The sequence below is a fragment of the Cucumis sativus genome, chromosome 2, assembly GCF_000004075.3.
Source record: "Cucumis sativus cultivar 9930 chromosome 2, Cucumber_9930_V3, whole genome shotgun sequence".
NCBI lineage: Eukaryota > Viridiplantae > Streptophyta > Magnoliopsida > Cucurbitales > Cucurbitaceae > Cucumis > Cucumis sativus.
The window spans coordinates 22,644,047-22,671,276 of NC_026656.2; the positions used below are offsets into that span (position 1 = coordinate 22,644,047).

At 34.6% G+C, this 27,230-nt stretch overlaps 6 protein-coding genes across 9 annotated transcripts; 2 read left to right on the forward strand and 4 right to left on the reverse strand.

Annotated features, from left to right (window-relative positions):
- Nucleotides 1-1,834: 1,834 nt before the first annotated feature.
- LOC101212376 (protein LYK2) lies at nucleotides 1,835-4,676 on the forward strand. The gene has a single exon (XM_004138743.3). The coding sequence runs from the start codon at nucleotides 2,446-2,448 to the stop codon at nucleotides 4,498-4,500; it is 2,055 nt and encodes a 684-aa protein (XP_004138791.1). The 5' UTR covers nucleotides 1,835-2,445; the 3' UTR covers nucleotides 4,501-4,676.
- Nucleotides 4,677-5,305: 629 nt separating this feature from the next.
- LOC101209761 (calcium-binding protein CML38) lies at nucleotides 5,306-6,351 on the reverse strand. Its single transcript, XM_004138564.3, has one exon. It carries the CDS (start codon nucleotides 5,891-5,893, stop codon nucleotides 5,471-5,473), a length of 423 nt encoding a protein of 140 aa, XP_004138612.1. The 5' UTR covers nucleotides 5,894-6,351; the 3' UTR covers nucleotides 5,306-5,470.
- Nucleotides 6,352-7,739: 1,388 nt separating this feature from the next.
- Nucleotides 7,740-12,813, reverse strand: LOC101209029 (probable inactive leucine-rich repeat receptor-like protein kinase At3g03770). 2 transcript variants are annotated; one of them, XM_004138561.3, is made up of 7 exons: nucleotides 10,555-12,813; nucleotides 10,263-10,396; nucleotides 9,613-9,856; nucleotides 8,949-9,160; nucleotides 8,831-8,856; nucleotides 8,514-8,622; nucleotides 7,740-8,319 (listed from the first exon to the last, which is right to left on the reverse strand). In XM_004138561.3, the coding sequence occupies exons 1-7, from the start codon at nucleotides 11,906-11,908 to the stop codon at nucleotides 8,095-8,097; spliced, it is 2,304 nt and encodes a 767-aa protein (XP_004138609.1). In that variant the 5' UTR covers nucleotides 11,909-12,813; the 3' UTR covers nucleotides 7,740-8,094. The 2 variants fall into 2 exon arrangements, with proteins under 2 accessions (XP_004138609.1, XP_011649968.1); XM_011651666.2 differs by having other exon boundaries at nucleotides 8,514-8,628; nucleotides 10,555-12,812.
- Nucleotides 12,814-17,957: 5,144 nt separating this feature from the next.
- Nucleotides 17,958-19,297, forward strand: LOC101208786 (fasciclin-like arabinogalactan protein 7). Of its 2 annotated transcripts, none has more exons than XM_004138560.3 (2): nucleotides 17,958-18,055; nucleotides 18,358-19,297. In XM_004138560.3, the coding sequence occupies exon 2, from the start codon at nucleotides 18,378-18,380 to the stop codon at nucleotides 19,167-19,169; it is 792 nt and encodes a 263-aa protein (XP_004138608.1). In that variant the 5' UTR covers nucleotides 17,958-18,055; nucleotides 18,358-18,377; the 3' UTR covers nucleotides 19,170-19,297. The 2 variants fall into 2 exon arrangements, with proteins under 2 accessions (XP_004138608.1, XP_011649969.1); XM_011651667.2 differs by lacking the exon at nucleotides 17,958-18,055 and adding an exon at nucleotides 18,062-18,165.
- Nucleotides 19,298-19,403: 106 nt separating this feature from the next.
- LOC101208547 (BTB/POZ domain-containing protein At2g04740) lies at nucleotides 19,404-22,472 on the reverse strand. Its single transcript, XM_011651668.2, has 5 exons — nucleotides 21,726-22,472; nucleotides 20,548-21,298; nucleotides 20,367-20,403; nucleotides 20,153-20,286; nucleotides 19,404-19,936 (listed from the first exon to the last, which is right to left on the reverse strand). The coding sequence occupies exons 1-5, from the start codon at nucleotides 22,204-22,206 to the stop codon at nucleotides 19,609-19,611; spliced, it is 1,731 nt and encodes a 576-aa protein (XP_011649970.1). The 5' UTR covers nucleotides 22,207-22,472; the 3' UTR covers nucleotides 19,404-19,608.
- Nucleotides 22,473-22,706: 234 nt separating this feature from the next.
- LOC101208307 (growth hormone-regulated TBC protein 1) lies at nucleotides 22,707-26,960 on the reverse strand. Of its 2 annotated transcripts, XM_004138558.3 has the most exons (8): nucleotides 26,419-26,960; nucleotides 25,765-26,264; nucleotides 24,910-25,026; nucleotides 24,325-24,503; nucleotides 24,155-24,248; nucleotides 23,699-23,776; nucleotides 23,388-23,489; nucleotides 22,707-23,169 (listed from the first exon to the last, which is right to left on the reverse strand). In XM_004138558.3, exons 2-8 carry the CDS (start codon nucleotides 26,245-26,247, stop codon nucleotides 23,035-23,037), a joined length of 1,188 nt encoding a protein of 395 aa, XP_004138606.1. In that variant the 5' UTR covers nucleotides 26,248-26,264; nucleotides 26,419-26,960; the 3' UTR covers nucleotides 22,707-23,034. The 2 variants fall into 2 exon arrangements, with proteins under 2 accessions (XP_004138606.1, XP_011649971.1); XM_011651669.2 differs by having other exon boundaries at nucleotides 25,765-26,959.
- Between the last annotated feature and the right edge of the window lie 270 nt (nucleotides 26,961-27,230).

The window sequence follows — 27,230 nt, forward strand, 5'->3', positions numbered from 1 at the left end:
CTGGATGCATGAGAGTTTAAGATCAAAATAAGATATAGGCTTATACTTATAGTTTGTATTCATCACTCAAGGTTGTGGTAGAGCAGCATTTTAATGTGGGGAATGGAATAGGATAGAAATGGGGAGATTATTAATAGGTTCTATATGCTAATAATTATTTAATAAACTATGTGCTATTGGTGCTGTTTGTCAACTTATAATAGTGATGAGAAATTTGACCTAAAAGGTATGCCCAATAATCAATGCCTCAGCTTTAGGATGCATGAAACAGTTACCTTTTAACTTTCTATTCATCCTTCATTCTCAATTTTACATAATTTCATTCCACATTTGTCTGGTTAGAAATGTATACTTATATTCCATCATCTAATTTCTCTCAAACTATTTGAGCTATACTAAGGTTAGCCAAAAACTCTGAATTTTGATATATGCATTTAGAATATTGTATCTAATTTGTGAGCTCTAGTTATGTCATGATTTTAGATCATGCTTCTACTCAATCTTGATTGCTAAAACTATTGACAAAGCATTAATGTAACAAATATGATTGTAGACCCTTTGGCCAAATATGCCATGTAAACATATTAATGGTGTTTATGACGAGAGCTTTTCAATAGAATCATTATTCAAAGACATGCATAATTAAATTTAGTTATTCAACTTAATATTTTAAAATATAGTTCTCCAACTTCTATTGAAATCCACTGTTAGCCATTCTTGTACAAATCAAAATTGAGATTTAGTATATTAGTATATTAATAATCAATAAAGTTGGCTCACAATGACTTCATAGAATAAGATATAATATTTTTTTCGCATGATGAATCATATGTGAAGTTACTAAAAAGTTATGAAGCACATATACTCTTAAACCGTACAAAGAATTAGTATCAGATCATGATGCGTCTAGTACGTGAAATGAAGTATCCGACCTTTCTCAAAGAAATATATTTGAGAGGATTTTTAACTCTAAAACTCATAGCTCACTTAATTATGTAAACATGTTATAAGTATTAGCCAATGAAATGAAAAGAAAAAATATACATCTTGGGTAAGGTTAAGTATCAAAGCCTTCCATTAACTCGATCTCCTTTTTTATTGTCGAATCATGAAATAATCTTTCTATATCGTAGTTTTTAAGAAATGAATGAATTGTTACATCGGATGGTACACGTGCATGGTGAGGAAGGAGCAACCATGGTCTTAAAAGTAGGATAGAATCTCTATTATAAATGAAGTTTTGGTTAAAAGTAAAATAATTGAGGAGAGTCATGAAAATGATGAATTAAAAAAGTAAATTTTGTTGGAGTAAAGTGTGGGTCATTTGGTATGAGTGAATTTAATGATTGAACAATGTTTTGAATGCAAATAGAATAGGCTTAATTAACATCATACCTCTCATAATTATAATTATAGAGATTGAATAATAATGAAAAAGATTAGGCAACCCCTAAGATATAGCAAAGCATCATGGCTTTGTAGAGAAAAAGGGTGTTGTAGTTAATCAATTGATATATGCCTACCTACCTAGGCTAACCCACTTGGTGCTGACAACCATTTTTGTGAATGTTCTTCTCCAATTCTTTCTTATGGGTTAATAATTGGTTAAACATATGGTCTCTTCTTAAAGTTATAGCCACAAATTTGGTATCTATTTTGCATCAATGTCCCTTTGTCACACACTATGTTCAATTTTTAATTATATGGTTATATAATTTTGATGTATGTTTGTTTCTTTTTCAAACCTAGCATTTGGTAGTTGGAGATCTACTAGATTTCGAGACCAAATTAGAAATTAGGATGAACAACAATTAACACCTTCTCTCCATTATACTTTATATATATATATATATAATTATTTCATTTTTAAAAGATGTTGATGAAATTTTCTTCTTAAGTAACCAGAAGCTGCAATTCTTAAGCAGGTTCTGTACAAAAGGTTTCTAAATATTTTTGAGAACTCTGATACAAAAAAGAAAAAGAAGCAATAACATTTGAATTCAAAAGCCAGGTTTCTATTTTTGCCAAAAAATGTTGTTCAATCATATGAGATATAGAGATTTGAATAAAGAGTGAAACATGTGGTGGTTGCTTCCACACAGAGAACTGCAATGTTAAAGCAATGGTAATAAATAAATAACTAACAACGAAAAATCCAATGTTGTCTCAAAAGATATAGCAGCCTAACCTATAAATCTATGCTTTTGATCACAACCAATTAGTAATGAATTCAAAGAACTTGGATTCATAACCATCATCCCTTATCGAATCATATCGAAATCGAAGTTGATTGGTTAAGTGCACAACCGATTCTTGTTTGTGTCCCCCAAAAAATCTTGTCCCCTCCCCCAAGATTTCTCATCTTTTTCAAATGCTAGCTTCTGGATCCAAGAGGGATAAATCTCCACAAAATTTTAACTGTTTTGTGGAAGTTTTTGTTGGGAAATGGCCATTGTTATCAATGTGCTGTTCTTGAGAACTCTTGTTCTGTTCATTTGGTTGGTTTCCTCTGCATTTGGAGAGAGCTCGTTGAGCTGCGATTCCATGTTGTCCAATGCGTTTGGCTTCCATTGCAATGGAAAGGAGACTTTGATGCAATGTGGAACATTTGCTGTTCTTTTCGCGAATTCGGAGTTTTCGTCTCTCTTTAACCTTAGTTATTACTTGGGGATCAATCAGTTTGCTATTGCTGAAATCAATGGCTTCTCTGCTGATACAAAGTTTCTTCCTAAAAACCAACCTTTACTGATACCAATTGAGTGTAAATGCAATGGGAGTTTCTTCCTTGCTGAGTTAACAAAAACTTCCATCAAAGGAGAGAGCTTTTACAGTATTGCTGAGTCATTGGAAGGCTTAACAACTTGCAAAGCGATAAAGGAGAAGAATCCCGGGGTGTCGCCGTGGGGTCTCAGAGACTCTATTCGATTACTGATACCAATGAGATGTGGATGTCCATCTTCCTATGCAGGTGGCCCAAAACCAAGGCTCTTGATCTCCTACCCTGTGAGACAAGGTGACACAATTTTCAATTTAGCCACAAATTTCAATACAACCCCTGAATCTATTATTACTGCTAATAGCCGATCCTTATCTACCTTCAAACCACAAAGCCTTGTGCCATTTTCGACTCTACTGATTCCAGTGAATGGTAAACCAATCCTCGGTTCCTTTGCGAAACCAAAACAACCAAATTTACATCTTCCATCCACCAGCATCCCCACGATCAACCCCCACAAGAATAAAGCGAAAATGTTGCATTTGGGAGTTTACATTGCAGTTGGTGTAACTATACTTGGAGTGTGCATTGCTGCAATAACATATTTCCTTGTAATCAAGTTGAAAAAAGACAAGCAGAAGAAGACACAGAAGTCATATGAAGAAAGAGGTGACATGGAGCTACAACAGCTTAGTCTCAGTATCCGAACAGCGAGCGATAAGAAATTCTCTTTTGAGGGATCCCAAGACACTTTTGATAGTCACCTACTCGAGTCCAATGCAAGCAAGATGCTCATTTCGATGTACACGGTTGAGGAGATCCGGAAGGCAACTGAGAATTTTAATCCGACCAATCAGATAGAAGGATCTATGTATCAAGGACGTCTCAATGGGAAGAACATGGCGATAAAGAGGACGGAGAACGAAACTATCTCCAAGATTGAGTTTAACCTTTTACATGAAATCAAACATCCAAGCATATTGAGGCTTTTGGGAATATGTTTAACCGAGGATCCTGATTCCTTTCTAGTTTTTGAGTATGCGAAAAACGGTTCCTTAAAGGACTGGCTTCATGGTGGTTTGGCAATGAAAAACCAATTCATCATCTCTTGCTATTGTTTTTTAACATGGAGTCAAAGGCTGCATATCTGTCTTGACGTCGCTGCCGGGCTACAGCATATGCACCACGTTATGAAACCAGTTTACGTTCATCGAAACATTAAGAGCAGAAACATTTTCTTAGACGAGGATTTCAATGCAAGGATAGGGAATTTTGGACTGGCAAAATGTGTTCAAAATGACATTGAAGATCCAAAATTATGTTCATCCAATCCAGCCTCTTGGAGCTTGGGTTATTTGGCTCCTGAGTACATCCACCAAGGTATAATTTCTCCAACCATTGACATATTTGCTTATGGGGTGATTCTTTTGGAGGTTTTGTCCGGGAAAACACCAATAACAAAGCCAAATGCCGATGGTGAAGGAAGTGTTAGGCTAACAGAGAAAATCAAGACCATCATGGAATCAGATAATGAAAATGAACTGAGGGAATGGATGGACAGTGCATTGGGGGATAACTATCCATTTGATGCAGCAATCAAATTGGCTAAACTTGCAAGAGCTTGTGTCAATGAAGATCATTCGTTACGTCCAAGTGCAGCAGAAGTTTTCGATAGGTTATCGAGATTGGTCGAAGACTTGCCCCAAGGAGATCAGTGTGTGAGCTGTGAAAGCTCTACAAAGCCTCTTGTGAAGGGACTACAGGCTTCTGAAACAAATCCATAAATGACTCCATTGAACAAACAACCTTCACTTTTAGTTCTTATTTCAAGCCTTGCTGGCATGTAATTTATGTGTAAGCTAATGAGTTGTTCATTTTTGGCTTCATTTCCTTCTTTTCTCTCTTAAAAGAATTTATACAATGGGTTAGTTTTGTAAAACTTTAGCTTTTATTTCACTTATATCACTAATGGCAAGAATCTCTATCATTCTACTAGAAAGTATAAATGGTAAAAAGAAAGATGTAGGATATTTTAGATTGAGGATGAAGGTAGACTAGTGAGCAAAGCTATAAAAATGTAGAAAGTGAGTGAAGATGAAGAGACTAAGATAGTATATTGGAAAAGTGTCAAATCTTTCTTTTATACTTCCAAGTATGTCTCTTCTCTTCCCTCTTCTGTTCCATCAAACTATCCTCTCAATTTCTCTCATACACAAATCTCCTCATTTTCACCCAAATAGTTTAGTTTAACAATTTCAAAACACTTTGTTCTTCTACCTATTTGTTGTCCTCAACTACAACCATATGTGAGATGAGACATTTTGATGGTTGGATGAGTTACACGCTCATATTATATTGACATCCATTCGTTGACTTACACTATAAACCTTGATTTCTTTTATTACTTTTGTAATTGAGACTTGAGGATATGATAACATTTTAATTGAAGAAAATATTTAGGCACAGGGACGAACATGATGGACCAAACTGAAGTCGATCAGTTGGAGAATGCGAGGGGTGAGTGTATCTCAAATTTAGCCCATAACAAAATTTGAAGCATAAAGTCATGGGGATGAAGAAGAGGAGGGGAGATGAAGGAGATTTTATAGATTGTGAAAATAGTTGGCTTCAAGTTTGGAGAAAAAGAAAGAGAATGCAACCCATTAAAAAGAAAACAAAATCAAAGAAGCAATCGTATTATCAATCCATTACAAAAAGGAAAAAAAAGGTTGAGAAGCTACAATGGAAGAAAGTTCAAGACATCATGAACTTAAACTCATCAAAATTAAGAACACCATCAGAATCAAGATCAAATTTGGCAATCATTTTCTTGCAATCATCAATACTCCTTGATTCCCCAAGCTTACTCAACATCCTCTTCAAACTCTTCGTCGTTATAAACCCACAACCATCCATTTCATACATCCTAAACGCTTCTTTCAAATCATTCACTTTCTCTTCCTCTCCAACTCCTTCCACAAATTCAACAAACTCATCCCATCCCACCAACCCATCACCGTCCGAATCCAATTTCTCTACCACCGTCTCCGCCTCCTCGATCGTCAAACTGCCCCCAACTCCCAATATACACCGCTGCAGCTCCGGCGGAGAGAGTTTCCCATCGCCGTCGCCGTCGACTTGCTTGAACACCTTCTCGTACAATGCGATTTTGTCCATGATTTTGAATTCGAGTGAAGGGTAAAGTAAGAGAGAATCGAAGTTGAAGAATTGGGGGATTGGGGAAACATCTGGTGTGAAATTATAAGAAAGAGAATGCGCGTGCTGGTTCCGTGGTTTGACCGTCGGAATTGGTAAATGAGAATGGTAGTTGCCGTCAACTGGTGGAGAGGATGGTCGACCATTACTTTTTTTCTTTTGTTACACGGATTCAACGAAGTGGATTGTGGAATAAAGAATTGTGTGTGAAAAATGTTGGTGGGATTAAATAATGAATTGAAGAGTCTAGAAAACGTGGAAAAAGCCCAAATTCAGCGAAGAAGAAGAAGAAGAAGAAGAAGAAGAAGAAGAAGAAGAAGAAGAAGATTGATGGATTGATGAATTGATGTAAAAGCTGAAAAGCATTCATTTGTTCGTCTTAAATGGTTGGCAAATGGCAACTTGTTAGTTCTTGCTACAACATGTACTAATATAATAAATAGAGAAAAATCGCTTTGATTCATTCCTTTCAAAAAAGTTTCAATCGTTAAGAGTCATGGTCCGACTTCTTCACAACTTCCAGATGGTTTGTTATAATTAATCATTTTAGTCTGAATTTTAAAAACAAAAACAAAAACAAAATTTTGTTCATCCATTTCACTCGCTGGATCCCTCAATTCATGTTCATCTTCATACAAATTGGATACATTTGTTTTTACGTTACAAAGAAGGGTAAAAGACATTCATGTTTAGTATGTGAGAAGGTTAATTTGGTTAATTATAAATTATAAATTATAAATCATATTAGGTTAAGTGGACTATAACACAAAACCAAAATTTGAATGGAGGAAAATGCTCAACCTGCCACACAGACTCCAATGCAAGTTAGAAACTATATATGCATGGCAAGTAGAGTTTAAGAATTAAGATGACAGGTTATAACAATGTATTTACAGTAAGACTCTAACCTAGGGCATTCATATCGAAGTTTCCAAGTCATATTAGGTTAATTTTGGTGCTAAATAGGCCAAGACATACATTTAAGAGGCACTGTTTATAAATTTAATAGGTCGTAGTATGTCACATTCATCATTTGAAGAGAGTCAACCTCACTTTCATGAGACCAATACCGATAAGCTACTTCATCTTAAAGCCAAATAAGCTATTTTCCTTACAATCCTTCTTGATCAAGTTGTTTGTCTATTTACTATTGTTCTTTTTGGCTTGGTAGCTTCCTCTTTAATACGTCGTCACTTTTACACTTCAGTTCAAAAACCTAAAAGCAAACATTCTTTTGAATGGGTATTGTAAACTTGAATTTAAATGTATAACACTCACACCTATATATCTCACTTTGCACCTTGAATAACAATTTATTTAAAGAATAAATATAAATAAATAAACTAACCCGCCAACTCAACCCAGATTTTTTGGGTTGGATTGAACCTATCCGGGTTCAACCTTGTATATTGAACCGATAGGTTTCTTTTATTTTTGCAACTCGAATACTTTGAGTTGGTCCATAATTTTCCTTCAACCGAGCTTATGCATATGTACACTCCTTAGTTTGAGAACAATAATATTTATACTTATAAATAAATAAATAAATAGAGATACATGTAAGTTTAAAATAAAAAGGGAAATATGTTTTTGGATTTTGGGTAATGAGAAACTCAAAACCATACTTGTCTCTCTTTTTCTTCTAAAATATGAACCAAAAGAATGTATTACATAAAATAAATATTATTATCAGACCACAACCAACTGTTTGGAGAGATCAAACCAAGTTATATAAACCACCATAAGATTAAATTGAAAACAAAATACCAAACATATGAACTAAAGGTTAATTTAACCGCATATTATGTTTCACAGAACATTTAGAAGGTGGTATAAATTCCGAGTGGAAGAAACCAATTTTCATTGTTGATAGCAAACTTTTTCACTCAAATTTTTGTTTTAACTAAAATTCACTCATCTCAATCATCACTGCAAAACTCTACTGTTTCTCTTCAAGAAAGGATCCACTGTTCAAACAAACTCTAAGGTACTGTAGTTTTCTCTCTACACATTTACATTTTTACATCAGTTGTGAAGAACATGAAATGAAAGAAATGGCAGCTCAAAATATTGCCTACCTGATCTTCATGAAACTCGTTGTTTCCTTGTTGTGACTGTAGGAAGACTCGAGTCGAGTTTCGAACAACTTGTAATATTTACAACTAAGATGCAGAATCAGACTTTTGCTCAGCATCAGCAGAGGCCTGGACTTGAGCAGCGTACTGCAAGTTCCACAGCACATCCTCAAATGAGGGTCGAGATGCTGCGTCGAGAGATATGCACTTCTTTGTGATAGATATAACTCTTGATAACGACTCTTGGGAGCTAGTGATCAAAACTACTGGATCCACAATTCGTCTTCGGCCATCCGTGCTGCCAAAGGACGCCTGTTGTTGTTTCATATATAAGCATTCAGACACCACAAAGAACAGAATAAGCTCAAATAAGATGACAAGTTTCTGCTCTTTTAGTTGCTGAACTTGAATGTAAAGACTCTTTACTAAAGAGACACTTCACATTGAATATCTCAGCCATTTAGTTGAAGAGCAGAAAACCATTATAAGAAAAAGATGTAAAATACCATGTCATTTAGAAGAAATGTTTCTTCTTTTCCAGTTACAATAGGCCCAACAAGTGATTCAAGCAATATATATCCAAAATTGTAAACATCATTCTCCACCAAGTTTCTCCTGTTGCTGCAAACAAAGACCATGAAAGTTATATGCCACAACCTGAGAATAGGAGATCATCTATTAAAATGAAAGGAATATATAACTGGAAGGTGAACTTTTCTAGTCCAGGTTTTGAGATTCTTTGATTTTGTTTTAAGGTTATTTAAATGACTAAGTGCAAACATGACATGACATAATATTTGGCTACATTCATTCGTTTTCTTACCTTGATTTTGTGCTTTCTCCCTTTGTCTACAAAAAAGAAAGGATATGGTATAAGTTCACTTAACAAAAAAAGCCAGAAGAAATCTCAAAATATCCTGAAGACTCTCAAGCTAACCAACCTCATGCTTTTCAGATTCTTCAGTGATAATTGACATGCCATAGTCGCTAAGCTTTGGAATTCGGTGTTCATCAAGCAATATGTTGTTTGTTTTCAGTCCATTGTTGAATGAACCAGGAATAACACCTGTATGTAGAAAGTGAATGGCCTTGGCAACTCCAATTAAAATTGTCAACCTATCCGACCATTTCAGGACCTTCTCTGGGAAAGTTTCTACATTAGAATAGCAAACAAATGAGGTAATGTCAGCATTCCAACAATAAATTGAAAGCTAAAGAGAGCTTAAAACATGCTCAAAGACTGCATTTGTTTTGCGAATAAAAACCAAGTGACAGTATCTACAAGTTCTACACTCAAACTGTTCTTTTATCAAAGATTATCTTGCAACAAATAGAGAAAACAGAACCATCATTGGTTAATCTAGTGGTAAAAAGGGAGGCATAGTTTCAATAACTAACTAAGAGGTTATGGGTTCAATCTATGGGTGGCCACCTACTTAGGTATTAATTTCGTATGAGTATCCTTGACACCCAAATATTGCAGGGTCAAATGAGTTTTCCTTAAAATTAATCGAGGTGTGCGTAAGCGGGCTCATACAATCATGGACATAAAAAAAAATTAGAGAAAACAATGAATCAAAATTTTTCTTTAGATGGTTAACTAACCTGACAAAAGGGTACGGTAATTCCTGTTCGACACATACTCGTATACAAGAAGAACTTGGTTGACATTTGAGTTGTCATGTCCATCTCCCTCCATACAGTGACCAAAAAGGCCAACTAAATGAGGATGGTGAAGCTTCGAAAGAACATCCAGCCGAACTTTAAGGTTTTGAACTGAATATTTCTTTGATAAAACTAAACACCTTATAGCAACAAGGGTCCCATTCTCCAATTTTCCTCTATAGAGCTGTAGAAGAAAATTAAGTACGTTTCAAATTTGTGGTATAAACCTTAAATTTTGAGGAATAAATACTACATCCTGAAAAAAAAATCTTCACAATAAGATATTTAAATGTTGTTCTAAGCATCCTGGGGGCATTTTTAACATCCCTTGTATTAGTTGCTAAAAATCAAGTTTGTATTCCGATGATTAATCAAAGAGTTTAGAAAAGTTGAGATCCCTCAATGAACTACATGCAATATCACTTGCAACATCTAATTTAAAAATGAGCTCATAGATGGAAGATTAAGGTAAGGAAAGTTAATAAAGATGAAGTATACAAAAGACTTGAAACACTAATAGAAATAAAGCACTACTTTGCAAGTATTCTCATCAGAGCCTCTATCTCATGAGTTGAAGTTTTTGGGAATACCTTTCCTATAGAACCTTCTCCCAAGAGCATTGATTTATCAAAGTTTTTTGTAGCTTCCCTTAGCTCTTGAAAAGAAAATGATCGACATACTGGAACAGTTTGAGCACCTAACTTCATTGCTTGAGAAATAAGTCCTGCCCAAAAAAGAAGAATCCTCTAAGCTTTCATAGTTGATAGAACATGCCTTAGAAACTCTTCACACGTTATCTAATTTGTCTATTCAAGATAATATCAAAATCTTATCAAGATATGAAACGTAGCTTGCTGCCTACAGACAAAATACACAACTTACTGGCATTTGCTAGTAGCTCAGATGGAACAGTAGCAGGTGAACTTTCTTGTACAACTTTTGGTGGTACCGGCTGCTCTTGTACCGTTCTTTTGCACAGTCTCCGGTACAAAAAGAAAACTCCCAAAGCTAAAAGCACTATAACAATTATAGCTCCACTGATGAAGGCAACAATCAACAGTTTTTCTTTTCTTCTAGACTCTCCTGTCCCTGCAAGGGATTCTGCACACAATGATGCTTCATGCTGGTGTTGCAAATTAGTTGCAAAACAATTCCCACTAAATTTAACCATTCTTTTGTCTGAAGAACTTCCCAAACAAGAGGGAAGTGTGCCAGTTAACTTGTTATCGGAAATGTCAACATCCCCAAGTTTGGCACTGCAACTTAGAGGATTTTGAAGAGTTCCACTCATCAAATTTGAAGATAAATTCAGGTATGTAATGTTTGGCAAATTAAATAAGAAAGGAGGTGGCGAGCCCGTCAGTCGATTAGATGATAAATCAAGATGTTGAAGCTGATCCATCTGACCAAAGTGCTTGGGAATTTCACCAGATAAAGCATTCTTGCTAAGTAGCAGTGTAACTAATCCTTTTGGCATGACTGGAAGAACAGAGTTTAACTTATTTTCTCTAATATCCAGTACATGCAAATTGGCTAAAGCACTCAAATCAGGCAATTCCCCAGAGATTTCATTGTGAGACAGGTAAACATCAGCTAATGTTCTAATTTTGCATAATGAAGAAGGAAATTGACCCTTTAGTCGATTGCTTTTCAAGCTCAAAAATGTAAGGTTCGTTAGAGAATCAATCCAATCAGGAACTGTATCGTTGAAGAAATTAGCATCAAGAACCAATGAATAGAGTTGAACCATAGTGGAAATCTTAGGAGGAATTTGACCATATATGTAATTCGAGCTTAAATCTAAGAATTCAAGAGAAGAGAGACGATGAATCTTATCAGGAAGTTGCCCCCAAATACCCAGAGAAATTAAGCCGAGAACCCGCAAGCTACTTAACCTTGACAATGTAGTAACGAATGAATCCATTGAAAACCTCTCAGATAGAGTTTGATTTAGAATTGGAAGCCCATTAAACCCTTTAAAATCGAAAGGCTTATCGCCTTTAATTATGAGTTCAGTGACTACATTGTCCTGGCACGCAATAGTCATATTTCGAGATGGAGAAACATTGCAGAGGTCGCCATCGAAAGCGTCCATAACTTCCAAGGAAGATGGGAACTCCAAATGCTTCCTAATCTGCAACAGGATTTGGGTCTGAGAAGTTTGTAGCTGATGAGTAAAGGGAAGGAACAAAATCCATGAAAGACTGATAATAAGGAAAAATCGGAGAGAACCCATTTGAGAAACCTCTGCAAACTAGCCAGTTAATCAACAAGATGATCGAAAACGAAGAACTAAAGCAAGAATTGTCAGCCGCATGGTATAAACCTGGAAACCTTTTGACCGATATCAGCAAAAACGAACTGTCTGGGGAAATTCCCCTAGTCAGGAATTATTCTCCACTTAAGAAGAAAATACAAAAGTAATGGTGTTAAAACTCTAAAAGAACAAAGAGCCAAGCCGAGCCTCAGAAGGTCCGACCAAAAGGTGAGAAAGAAAAAGGAAAGCAAAGCAAAGAAAAATAAAACAGAGTAAAGAAGAGAATCTTCTAAACAGGGTACAGTTCCCACAGATAACAAACGCCCAAGAATGAGAAAGCTGCTGCAAGAGAATTCGAAGAGACAAGATATAAAAACTCAAGATGACGATTACAAAATACAAACGATGTATTGATAGGATAAAATCCTAAAAAACAGAGAAGAAAACAAACAAAAACAAAAAGGGGACGAGGGAAATAGAGACAAATTGATAGAGCAGAGAAAAAGAAAGCACTAGCGTTGCTCTTCCAAAAAAAAAAAAAAAAAGACTAAAGAAGAAGAAGAAGAAGAAGAGGGAAATTAAGAAGGATAAGAGATAATTGGTGGAGGTAGTTGAAAGGGTCCTTTAAGAACGAGAAACAAGACAGAAAGAGCATTAACTACAGCTACAAGGTGGTGTTCTCTGACATTGTAGAGGTCAACATTCTTGTTTGTTTGGAAGAAAAGAAGGAAGTGGGGATGGATAAAATGGCGATGGGTGTGAGCCCAAATGAAATGTGTGAAGAAGAAAGGAAATGAAGTGCGGTGCGGAGGTCTGTGGCGCTACTAAATATGAACGACATGCTCGTCTGTTAGCTTCGTTTGTTTCTTTCTTATTCATACTCTGTTTTCTTTTTCTTTTTGCTTCTGATTTGTCAAATAAATTTGGGTGAATGATTATTATACAGATTTCTGATTATTTACGTTTATTGCCATCACGTGATGTTATTTTTTTAGTTATTCGTTTTTATTATTTTTGACTAATCTCAGATGTTACCGTTATAAATGAACCGCCGCACTCACCAATCACCATTTCTTTTTATATACCTAAATTACATCTCAATATATATTTTTTTAAAATTAATTATAATATTTTTAAATTGTAATTATTAAAATTGAAGAAGTTTTAATAATTAAAAATAAATATCAAAAAATTAAAAGTGCTTCTATACAAAACAAAATTAAAAAATGGAAGTGTGACAATGTGAAGCATATAAGTGATTGAGAGGTGATATTAAATTGGCCTCACCCCTACCTTTCACATTATTTTATTCACTCCCTCCCTTTTCTTTCTTTTCATTTACCATTCTCTTTTTAATACCATTTCTTTAAAATAAACTAAAATAGTAATCTATATATATATATTAATCTATTTATTGCACATAGATTGTATTGATCTTTATATTTATAAATATTTTTTAAAATCTAAATTTTATATCGGTCTCAAAAAAGCTAATATTCTATTCTATCACTAATCTTTTACATTTTATTCTATTTTGAATATCAACTCTTTTTGTTTGCTTAGATTCCTCCAAAGCTTAAAAGAAAAGAAAAATACAAAATAATTACTTCTAGGAGAAATGGTAAAAATAGAAAATAATTAACAAAATATGGACACTTACATACAAAAATCATAAGAAAAAAACCCTAAAAAATTGAGTAGTGATTTTTATTTTCCTATTATTATTCTTTACACTCTACTTTGGGTTTGATGTGACATCTAAGTGCTCAATCAAAATGTAAATAAAGCAAAGTTGTTTCTTTTGGTTAACATATGGTTCCAATTAAAATTGCTATCTTAATGCTTTGTATTTTTTAGTATAAAACTCTTATGTTGAATGATTCTACTTTCCACCTCTTACAATATCACTTTAATTACAACATAAAATTCACTTTTCACAAATTTATCTCAATTCGTGAATTTATGTTTTCAACTCGATTCATGATTAAAAATACAACTTAAAGTCGTCTTCAATTAACATTGTTTTCTATTTGTTACGCCTTTTACAAATCTTCAAGTGTCTTTTAAATTGATTGAAATTATCCTTTATTTAGAATAGGAATTATATTTTAAAAAATAAACAAAAAAATAACAAAATAATAATCTATCTATAATTGACTATAATAATATAGGAAGATTATGATATTGTGCTATACATTTAGACATATTTGAAGATGTTTTTGTAATTTATAATAATTTAGAAAAGTAGTTTTCATATACAATATTTGTGTTGGGATGAGGCAATTTGGGTTCCAAGTATTGTGGAAAAAAAGAAAAAGAAAAATGATTTGCAAGTAATTAAAAGCGATATTCATTCACATTCACATACAAGAATTGCCTTTTTCAACTTTTTGACTACTTTCCTAAACTGTTTCTAATAGTTTCAATTTTACTTTTATATGGCCCTCCTTCTAAACTTTTGTATAGTTATAACTCATATATTAAAAAACATAGTTAAGTTTTAAATTAAAACAAACCAAACACTACATATAAGTAGATATCTTTGTTTGTATGCTTTATTGATTTCAATGAATGTGTAGATAGACACAAAAGCATCAAATTGTTAATTATTGTAATGTAATTTTAATATTTTTCAGTTTTATCATTTTTAATAACATTTAATTAAGCATCTGGTTTGTTTGTGCAATGTGAGGAACTAATTCATGGTAATATTTTAGAGAGAAAAAAAAGTAAATGAGAGACAAATTGAATGAATAAATTGACATGAAAATAACCAAATCTAAAACAGAAAGGAAGACAAAAACAATTACACTGAGTCCAATGACCAATCACATCTTCATTAGACTCAAAAATTGAAGATGATTATGAAATTATTGATATTTTATGTACCAAATTCAGTTAAACAATAATGAGAAGAAAGTGGGATTAGTAAATCAGTGTCAAAGCAACAAGATTCCTTCAATTCCAACTAAGGACAAAATAAAAAGTGTTAAAGAGAAAAGTGGGCTCACATTTTCATGATAAAACCATACATTTCAACAAATATTCAGAAAATAGAGGGGAAAAATAGAAAGAAAGAAAGAAAGAAAGAAAGAAAGAAGAAAGCATCTTCTTGCTGTGAAGAGCCAAACTTGTAATCTCCAAACTTTTTACACACCCAACATTAACCTCTAAATATGGGACCATTCAAAATACATATACACTTTAACTTTCTCCTAAATTTTAATTTTAATTGTAACCTTACAAAATCTTCTTGTTAACACTTCTCGAATTGTTAAACTAAACAAGTAATTATACAATTTTAGAAAATAGTATTGTAAATGATGTGATGTATGATCAAAATGTGACCCAAATAGATTTAAAATGACATTTCAAAGTTGAGAAACAGTTTGAAGATATCTGTATAATTTAACCTATTTGTTAGTGTTTTTTGGATGTTATATACCTTTGGTTTCTCTTAGTCATTTACATGTACATTACCTTCATCCTTATCTATTTCTTTATCTTCAGTTCCCGAGGATGTATATATTGTTACTGTACCCTTCTTCAATTTATTTTGAAAGGTTAAGAAAAGCCAAAGAATAGTAATAAAAATAAAGTTCTAACGTTTCAATTTTTCTAATTAGATCCTTACTGAATACCATTGGAATTGAATAACAAATCCCTTTTTTTTTCTCTTCAAAACTATAAACTATTGTGTCTAGCTCGATCAATAATATACTCAATAGCAGCAGCATTATTATTAATAGATTTGAAGAGTAGAATAAAAATTTTGGTGTATTAACCACACTTGAAGAGGCACTGAATGTAGAATAAGTAATTCATAATTGTCAGAACAAAAATTGAATAATTAAAGGCAAAAATCTACCAAACTTCTGATTTGTTTGACTGTAGTGAACTACATGTGGTTAGATTGGCATTGCCTATGCCTACCTTTGCATTGAGGTGGAGTTAAATGCCTTCAAATAATTAACAAACCTCCTATTCTATTACTACCTATTTTTCTTATAAACTGTCTTCCTCCTTAGCCCACACCCTTCTTAACATAGCTTACTATATGACACAAAACCTAAATGCTCTTTTCCTCATAACTTTAACTTTAACTTTTTAAATCAAAAGTTAAAATCTTCATTTTTTTACCATTTTATCTGTCTTAGTTAATTTAATCCACGTTCATTTTCTTAAAATTCAAATTATATTTGAATATATTGTCGATCAAAGTTTGATTTTTCAAAGTAAAAAAGTTGACATTTTGACTATTTGTATCATTTTCGAACTTCCGAGTATGAATTTGCATTTATATTTAAATCTCATTTAAACATAAAGTTCTATCTCTTATTTGAAATTTGATGATATATCATATATATACTTGTCAGTTTCTCTTTCCTTACCTAATTCAAACAATTTGGTTCATTCCATCTGTAGAATAAGTAATTCCATAAGGACTTCTATAAGATATCTAACTTTTTCTTTCAAAATTTCTAATTTTAATTCTATATAGAGAGAGATTAATTTTCATAAATATAAAAAAACATTGAAATATTTACGAATCGTGTAACAAATACAAAAAAACTCATGAAGTTGGTAAAATATTTTCATAAATTTCAGATTTGCCTTTGATATTTCAAACAATTCGTCACTTCTCTTTCTTTTTCTTCTTTGAGATTTATTCATCTTCTCTTCCAGGTTTTCTTTCTTCTACTTTTTTTCGCATTATCTTTCTTTCTTCCTTCATCTTCTTCTTCTTTCTTCATCTTCTCTTTCTTTCTTTGAGCCCCTCGTACAAAATATCAAGATCTTTTAAATATCACTTTGATATGATATAAAAGATTGTTTACCTAACTAACATGATCGTTTAAGTTTGAAGTCATTTTTCCATCGTTAAAAAAGAACTAAAAGATCGTATGGATATGATCTAAACGATCATTTACCATAGTTAATACGATTATTTAAGCCCACAACGTGAAATAACAAAAATATGTCTCAATTAATCGGTCACATGCACGTGAAAAAACGATTTTGTATCCATTCTAAACGATATTGTACCTTTGTACCTAAACGATCTTGTAACAAATCTAAACGATTTATTCATGATAGTGGTCTATCTCTGTCTATCTAGAATTAACAAATGATCATTCAGATAATGGTACACGAACGTTTAGATCTTGTACCTAAAAGAAAAAAGAAGATGAGAGATGAAAAAGAAGAAAGAAATTCTATAAGAGAAAGTGAAGAAATCGCAAATAAGAAGAAGTAAGAATATGAAGAAGGAGAAGTGATAATATGAAGAGAAGAAGAATAAATCATAAAGAAGAAGAAAAATGGGTGATGTGAAGAATGGTCCCGCGTTACTAAAAAACAACAAAAAGCAAATTTGAAATTTATAAAAGAAGAAAACAATAGTATCATCCTAAGTTTTAAGTTTTAATTTTATGTTAGCACATGCCATAAATATTTTTTAGTGAAAAACATGTAAAATTATTAAAATAAACTTCTTTTAGATTCAAGATTTCTTTCAAATACACTTTTAACCACACAAAAAATTAACTTAACGTTTTATTGAACAATTATAATGCAATTTTTACACCATTTAAAATAGATTTTGAATTATCAAAATTTAATATTGAACTTAGAGAAATATAATTTGAACCATTCCAAAATTACTTCCTTTCAGAAAACTTATTCTTAAATAAAATAAAACACACTTAAAAAAATGTAATTTTAAATGGTGGTCAAACAATCCAATTTGCTTTTAAAAAATGAGTCATTTTTTAAAATTAAGCACTTCCTAAATTCACTAACTAAACATATATTTAGCATAAAAAGATATGCATTTTGATACTCCTTTTTCTCCACTTACCCTCTTAAGTCCAAGAAGATTGAATCCAAAATTAGAAGATGATTGTATCCAAAATGGTAAGAAAGGAATGGAAATGATGAGTATTAGCTAGAAAGGCAGGTAAAGGGCATAAGAGGAAGGGATATTGACAAACAACATTTATTAGATGTTTGTATGATAGTGAAAGAGCAACCTACATGTCTCTATCTTGTTAATATTTTGTTCATCCCTTATAAGGAACAAATGGAACCACCCTCTGGGCTCTGCAATTTCACCAGTTGTAATATGTAAGTTGTAACTTCCACTTTCTCTTCTTTACATTCCCCACATTCCTCATTTATATACTCCTCTTTCTTCTCCACTTTCCTTCATCCCTCTCCGCTGTTGCCTTCTCTCAGTTACATCTTCATCCCTTTTAATCGTTTGACTATCTGATGCATAAATGCAATTGCACTCTTGGGATTTTTTCTTTTTATGGCTGTTTGTCCTGACAAGGAATTCAAAATTGATGTGCATTTTTGCTTTTCTTTGCGCCTCAATTAGTTTATTCCTCTCAAGAAACTAATTTCATGGCATTTGTGAATTTCAGGGACAAAACCACAGAAAGAGATGAAACTTCATATGATTTTCTTGTTTGGTATTTGGCTGACGCTGCTGTGCTCTTCACCCGTATGTGCTCGAACTGCTGCTAAGCCTCCTGCAGCTAGTCCGATTCCTGCACCGGTACCAGCCCCAGCACCTGCACCAGCTGGCGATCATGTTGACCTTGCTGATTTGCTTACAGTAGCTGGTCCCTTCCACAAGTTCCTTGGCTACCTCGAATCCACCAAAGTCATTGAGACCTTCCAAAAGCAAGCCAACAATTCTGAAGAGGGAATTACTATATTTGTACCAAAAGATACTGCGTTTTCATCTCTTAAAAAGCCTTCTCTGTCCAATCTCACCAAGGACCAGCGCAAGTCACTGTTACTCTTTCATGGCTTACCACATTACTATACTTTAGCTGACTTCAACGAACTAAGCCAAAAGAGTCCGATTACAACATTTGCCGGTGAGCAGTACACTTTGAATTTTACTGATGCATCTGGCACTATCCACATAAGCTCAGGTTGGACCAACACAAAAGTGAGTAGCAGCGTGCTTTCGACCGATCCTGTTGCAGTTTACCAAGTTGATCACGTACTCCTTCCAGAGGCAATCTTTGGAACTGATTTCCCTCCTGCCCCAGCTCCAGTACCGACCCCTGACGTTGCTCCTGCTGCTGATACTCCATCTGCTGAAACTGAGGGCAGTGTTTCTCCATCATCGACGGAGTCACCATCTTCTTCCTTTAGGGTTGGTGGAGGGGTACTCTGGATCCAGTTGGTTTTAGCAATTTCAGGTGGACTGCTCCTATTTTAGTGAGGAAGGATAAAGATGAACTATTTTCGCTACAGTTTATGTCTTTCAATTTTGTTCAATGCAATGTTGTGAAGCTAGTATGTTCCTATTCTTTAATGCAATGGCGTACAACGGTTTTGTTAGTTCCATATTGCTCAGTGTATGACTGATGAAAGCTTAATCTTCATTTTCTAAGACAAGTTTTAAACGGTAGAGAGAGAGAGAGAGAGAGAGTTAAAAATGAACAAGTAAACATTTATTATAAAACAAGCTTTTTGTAATATATTACAAAAAATTGAAATTCCTAAAAGTAAAATTGTGGTTCAATGACGGAACAACTAATGTTACAAAACCCAAAACTAAATTATCCTGGGACATTAGTGTGACAGCCTGAATAAACAATGGGTCAATCCAAAATTCTCTTTTCAATCTATACTAGATAGGAGAGATACCAGTTTCATCAAGGGTTTTCATCAGACTTTTCTTGTTCTGCTATGATCATTAGCATTTCAAGACGCTTATCAAAAAGTAGAGCACTTTCATCTCTCTTATCAAGTTCAGCAGCCTCAGCTTCAAGCCATTTTTCTCGTAGATCATCGAGAAGGTTGCCTTGATCTGTATTAACTGCAGCTCCTGGAGCGCTCGGAACTGTTGTACGGAGCGAGGAATCCCCAGACGGTGGAGGGAGTGTCAATAGCATCTCTCTGAATTCTCGAGTATCAGCAAATGTCTCAAAATTACAAGCTATTGTATCCAAACAATACTCGCGAATCTTGATAACACCATACCTGAAAGGTGAAAACCACTGATAGCTGAGTCCAAAGTTCAAGAACGTGTAAATATTTCAGTCAATTGTTACTCTACTAATAGCTCAAACTCATGGGATTACTTCAGCATCAGAAAGATGTAGGTTTTACAGTTTAAAAGTCAACTATGCAAGAGCTAATGATTTCTACAAAATTGAAGACACTTGAGGAGGATTGACATGAAAAACATTGACATACATGTCAGACAGTATTAGCCATTGGCACAGTTCTGCTGGAGGAACCATTTCCAATTGCGGCAGCAAAGCATCAGCTACAGCTCGCTTAAGAGGGAATAAAAGATATCGTGAAGCAGCATCGAACATTTCTTCTGCCTACTCAATTGACAACAAAAAGTTTAGAAGTAGAAATATCAAGAAGTTGGAAGTAGTTCTAATTGGCATTAAAAACATACCTGATCAGGATCTATATCCTTCAAACAATCTGTGTACCTGAACCAACCAGCAAATATATTTAGAACTAGTGGATGGGGATCACAGCTGATTTTGAAGAATCATTAAAGGATTCTGCTTAAAACTGCAGAGGCAATCTCCAACCACGGTAATCTAAAAAGGATGGGATAAATCAGAACTTACATATACTCTATCATTTTCTCGAATGCTTCCTTGCTCAAATCATGTTCTTCGAGAAATGGAAGAGTATGAACTGCAATTTCATTTTTTCCTTCACCAAAATCCTTGATGCGAGATATTCTTGCCTTAAAGTACTCTGATCTTGATGCTAAAACAACTTTGTGACAGCGGAAAAACTTTTTATCGACCCGAACACAAATATCTGCAAGATCATCCATATGATCATTGATCTGCAATTTACTAGCAAATAAATGTAAATCATTAGCATCTCCAAGTTCCCTAGTTGAGTTGGCTAGAGTGATCTGAAGCATCCGTCGTAATGCTGCTGGAAGACGGTCTTCTTCAGGAAGGGAAACACCCTGTAAGATGAATCGCTTCACTGAGTTGTCAACATTACCCAAAGCTTTATATTGGGCATACTTTTGGTGAACCAATTCTTTCTCAAGAATTCTGAGCAACGATTCGCATTTGCATACTTTACAAATTCTGATAAGGTCTTCCATATCATCTACGGCAACTTCCAGTCTATCAGAATAAAAGAAGTGAAGGAGACTGTATAGAGCTGAATAAGATAGCTTTTCCTTTGAGAATCTAACTTCCTTGCGATCTTTCCAGTCAACTTGAAACTTCCTCTTAAAGAAAGGAGAACGAGCACTTAGGATAACTCGATGAGCTTCAATCGGCCTGCCTTGAACAATAAACGAAACGTCGGAAGGGAAGAACTCATAGTTGGAATCTGATTTGAAAGGAAGGCCTGCTTGATTGTCATCACATAAGCATTGGCAAACAAAAGAGGAAATGAAAACCAGGTGAATTGCAGTTGGCTGATAGACGGACAATAAACAAAAACTCCTGTAGTGGATTAACATATGAAACATGATCTAATTGTTCGTTTTCTATAAACTAGAACAGATAAGAAACAATTTTTCAAAAAAAAAAAAAAAAAAAAAACAGATAAGAAACAGTGACAGGGAGAACTCACTAGAATGAGAAAAGGCACCCATAACTCCTCAATGGTTGGATTCATCAATTGAACTTTCATAGACTATCAAAGCTAAATGCGAAGAAAGGAACAAAAAACCAACCACTCATGGAAAAACATTGGATGTCTCATTACCTAGTAGTGTACAAAATATAATCAATATAGTCAAGAGCTTGGAACCCAGAACATAAAACTTTACCTGAAAGATGATGAAAGCTCTCCACCTGCTCTAAATAAGCCCTATTAGCTCCACAACCCAAGAAAGTTTCTCGCAACGCAGCCTGCAATGGGCCGAGCGGCGGCGGTCGGGCTTCAAATGCCTTCAGAAGCTTCCGGACCTTCAAATTAAGTGCAGCATAATGACACCTATCGCCATCAAATGTGTGTTCCGAACATATAGCGCCGCTCTCGAGCAACATTCTGGCAGCGTCAAGATGTCCCGCCAAGCAGGCATAGTAAAGAGCGACAGAGTCCCACTGGTCGCGAGCGTTGACATTGACGCCGGATTCAAGCAGGTAGCGAAGGCGGTCGACATCTCCGGCACGAGAAGCAGAGAAAATGTCACCGTTTGGGACCTTTTTCAGGGGAAGAGATGACCCAAAATCAGATGGGTCGAGATCGATTCCGTAAAGGTCAGGGTCGAGGTCAAAATTCCAAGGATTATTGCGCCTTGGGGGCATTGGGTCAGTTCAGACTTCGAAATCGGGCACTCCAATTCGAAGAACTTTAAAACGGCTTTAAAGGGTTTTCTGGGGTTTAAGTAATTCCCAGAAGTTTGCCATTAGAGACACATAAACTAATCGATTCTTCTTCTTTTCTTAGTTGTTGTCCATCGCTTTTGATTCTCAAAGAATAAAAACAATGGAAACAGCGATTGTTGAAGAATAAGGGGCTGAAACTTGTTATAAAGATTGTAGTTTTAAAAGTCAGTGGATAACTAAAAACACAAGGAAGTTCGGAATACTCGGTTTGTTATTTATCATTCTTTGGCATATTATCCCAACTATTTCACTATCCTTTTGATCAATTTTCTTCATACTTTTTCTTTCTTGACGAAAACTACTACCTCGTTTTTAGTTATTTTCATGATCCCACGTTGAATTTGGATGTCTATGTTCGTCCCTTGCACTAGAGGTTTTCCCCTAAATAGAAAAGTATGAGCTGAGTTGTTAAACTAAGCTTGGAAAAGAAATAAAAATCTGATTCCATTGAGAGATTACTCATTACATCAGAACAGAAATTATAGAGCAAGGGAAGCCCCACAATGCTCTCTCTGTTTAACAGTGTAATTAACAATATATAAAAAGTATTAACAACATTGATAATTTACATTGTATAAAGCTACAAACACCATCGAAAAACAGATGCTCTCTTGGTTTTTTCTTTCTTTTTTTTTCTTTTTCTCTCTTTTGGTTTTACTTTACTCTCTCTCAGGCAGGGAAGCAAAGTCGAGTATAGCTATAATGTTACAGTTTGATCAGGCTTGATAGGTTGGAATGGAAGGGATCTTATTTGTCATCCGCTTTAAGGGAATTTAATCGTCTCAATCTCTGATCAAGCTCAGCCATAACTGCTGGTTCTTGCTTTTTCCTTTGCTTTGATATAGTGTTGGTAGTCATTGATCCAATTTTGTCATATGCTACCTGCATGTTCACAATCCAAAAGCTTTCTTCAAACCTTCATGCAAAAAGTTGTGGACTAAACCAAATGTTCTTCGATTTACTATCCCATATTTTAAATAACATTTTCAACATCTAGATACATGAATTGACAAGTGGAAGCTTCAAACAATGGTATGCAGGTCATAGTCTACAACAATGTCGAGATGAACTTTCAAAGATGCTAATGAAAAGACTGTTACCGTCAGTAGATCATCGGGATCAAATAGGTAATGTGTAGTCTTTTGTAGAATATTAATGACATCTCCCACATGATGAGTTATAAGCAACTCCCCTTCCTTCATCTGAAACCGCAAAAATAGATATAATTACGAAGTATTCAAGACCAAGTGTGGTGATTGATCTGATTTACAACGAACCGTGAAAACAGATAGTCTCTATCTACCATCAATAGATTACAAGTTCCAAACTGTTACAGATTGATCTGATTTACAGCAAACTATCAAAACAGATAGTCTCTACCATTGATAGATTATAAGTTCCAAGCAGTTACCTTAAAGATAGCCAAAGCCACATGAAACAGAACTTTCGCTCCCTCATAGAAAAGGACATCCCAAACACGTAGAGTCGTCTGCGGAAAAGATCCAAACATGTGTATGTCTCAGTCCCTTCACTAATCAAAAACATAGTCTAGCGAGTTTTCTAGTACAAATATCTATGCATATATACACATCAGATAGACTTGTACAACTCTCAGCTGTTTTTAGTACTATTGCTTACCAAAAAGATGGATAATGTTGAAGGAAGACTTTCAAGTTTGGGTTTCACTTGGTCAGAAACAGGGTATTTCCCATTATTCCATATTGTTACAGCTAAAGGGGTATACAATCTACATTTTTTAGTATTTGAATGCTTAAGAATTAAGTGGTTTGACATAGTGTGGAGTTTTGTTTGTTCTCATGTTAAAAGAAAATCAAGCACGGGCACCCAGGGAGAGCATAGTTCTAACCTCAGAAGGTAGGCTCTTAGAGAAAAGACACAGGAACCACTCAGTGGCAACAAGGGAGACATCAAAATCCAATGCTTCCAAATGGGCAGCTATCCTGCATTTGATCTCCAATTTATAAAAATGTTTGTACTTATTAGACAACAAATGAATATCAAAATAAAGTAAGGCACCTGGGACACTTTTTGGTAAGTAAATCTTTGAACACCCTTTGCTCGACATGACATCCGGACAAGTTGGTCGTGTAACAGTCACTAACTAAAACATTTTCTAAGAGGACAGCTAGCATCCAAAAAGCATCTTCTTCTGTTTTCATCACGAGCAATAACAATGCAGCAACATAGTTTAAGCCCTGCACCAAAACTGAATTAATTCCAAAGTCTTCTATGAATTACAGGTCTAATTCAGCCCACAAAAGGATCAATACCAATGGTATGTGATAACCATATCTTTTAAGTTTTACCAATAGCAAATAGAAATAGTTTCCGTATTCTGAATCAATATTCTAGAGAAACAAAAGGATGAGGAGGACGGCAATAGAAGGAGAGAGAGAGAGAGAGAGAGAGAGAGAGAGATGAATTAATAATGGATAGAACACTGCAGCAACTGATGAGAAGCAGAGTTGAATCCCAGTTTTAGACTGAGAAGAAAAGATTTGGAATGTAGAATTAAAGCAAATGGGGAAAAACCTGTCCCAAACTTATACTAATTTATTGAGCAGTTGTTTATGTTGGAGAAAAGGAGAAAAAAAAACCCACCTGACAGTATCCAACATCAGAGTCACGGAAGGAATACCCAACAAGAACACGTCGAAGAGCAGCGTGACCTTCTGGAGTGTCTAACCAAGGATGACCAGGAAAAGTACGGGGCAAGTCCTGTATATTATAAGAAGTGATTGGAACAAGCCGAAAAAAATATAAGCAACATAAAATAAAGTGATGAACCTCCAATCACATATACTAAGAGAGAAATTATACTAGAAACCATCAGCACCAAAGGTTTCCAATGATTGTACCAATTGTAAATGAACGAAGGATAAACCTAAATCATAATGAGGACATTCATCTTATGGTTACAAGAACAAATGAATAACTCAAAGAAATACATACAAACACACACATTGAAACTGTGCATCATAAAAATAGCAACCAAGAACAATAACTAACATACAACTTGTTATCATCCAAATATTATGAGAGTCAATCACAATCAAGGTCATTAACGCTAAATTTGTATCACATCCACCTAAAGAGAAAATCTAACTCCAGATCCCATCAGCACCATTTATTGTCTCATGCTTAGCCGGTTAAGTAGATTAAAAACAATTGAGGTCCCTTGACAACTCAAATATTTAATCGAAAGCTACATCACAAAAAGAGGCACCCCTCTCCTTATGGTCAAGATGAAATGCAATCCTGATATTCATGTTGAATGAGAATAAAAAACTCATACAATCAAAGCATACAAAATCATTATGAGAACCTATCAACAGGATTACGCAACAAACATGGATTGGCTTATGAACGAGATTCAAAATTCTAAAAGGAAGAACGGAAGTGAAGTTGCAAAGTGCATAGTGATCCAAAATCAAGGATCATTGGAAAAGAACATACATGATCAATCTGCCTAGTGGCCGGCGTGACTTTCCCTTCAACAGCCTTGGTCAAATCATTGTAATAGCTATCAGGAACCGTAGATTTCTTCTTGGCAGCTCCAGATAAGGAGAACCAAACCTTGGGACGAAGAACAGGCGGGATTCCTTTACTAATCAACTTCTTCAAAGTGATGGCATTAGCAAGCGTTGATAGCTTGAGGGAGGATTTGAGGGCGATCCCTTCAGAAACAGAGGGTTGCAAGTACCAATTAGCGCCTTTGCTAGCCTCCAAAGCCCACCAAACACGACCCTGTTGCCTAACCTTTTCCCTAACTTCATTCAACACATTAACATCGTCCACATTGCCTTCCACTGTAAACCCATATAGATCTTGAAACTTAACTGTAATATTTGCCCTTCTCGCATGGATACTCGGCCTTAGAATTGGAATCTGAGCTTGCAATTCTAAAGCAATATCTCTTTTGCTTTGAGTCCCAAACATTTCTTGGTGGGGTTATTCTAAATTAGATCAAGAAATGAAAAAAAGAAAAGGATTTCGTGATTTCGGTTCTTTAATATCAAAAGGGTTGAATAATTTCGTCAGATAAAGAAACCCCACCAGCTTCGAACCATGAGAATTGGTCTAATTTGGAGCTTTAGAAAGGCTGCGTACCTGAGTTTCACAAATAAGGGTCTTATCCCCAGGACTTCCACGAAGAAAATCTACAACTACTCAAGAAGAAATGTTCTCCAAAAACTCCCCACAATTGCCATCAAATCCGCCATTAAAAAAAAAAAAAAAAAACAAATTCTTCAATTAATTTATTGGCTTCTGGAGTCGGCTCTTACATGAATTAAAATTATAAAAAGAAGAAAAAAGAAAAAAGAAAAATGGGAAGAAATCGATTCTTCCCAAAAAGAAAATTACAAAGGCAGAGACAATCAGGTAAAAAACGAAACCAGGAAACACAAAGTGTAGAATCTATATGGTGATTATAGCAGAGAGGATGAAGGGTTGGGATTGAAGGACATAGAAAGTCGAATTAACAAACATTGTTGGAATGGGGATGTCAAAAACGGAGGGGTTGGAGCCGTTGAAAGGGCACAAGAAAGTCGGGAGTTTTAAGGGAAATGAAAGCTGAGAATAAATGGAAGCAAAGGCAAGAGATAGGGTCTCTGCCTCAGCCTGTGAGGTGGGTTTTTGAAATTAACCAAAAGGAGAGGAAAAAAGTAATTAAATTTCTCAAACTAACAAACAAAAAAAACAAGCCAAACGAGGAAAAAGTCTAAATAGTGTTGAGTTCATTTGAGTTTGAATATTATTAAATGGAAATAGAAAAAAACAGAAAAAAGGATTTTTTTAATTAGAATATTCATGTATATTGTTTTTAAAAAATTGAAGAAGAAAAAAATGTAACGTTGTGAACCGAAAGGGAAATGTTAATTGAAGAAAAAGATAAGATTTTAGTTTAATGATTATTTTGA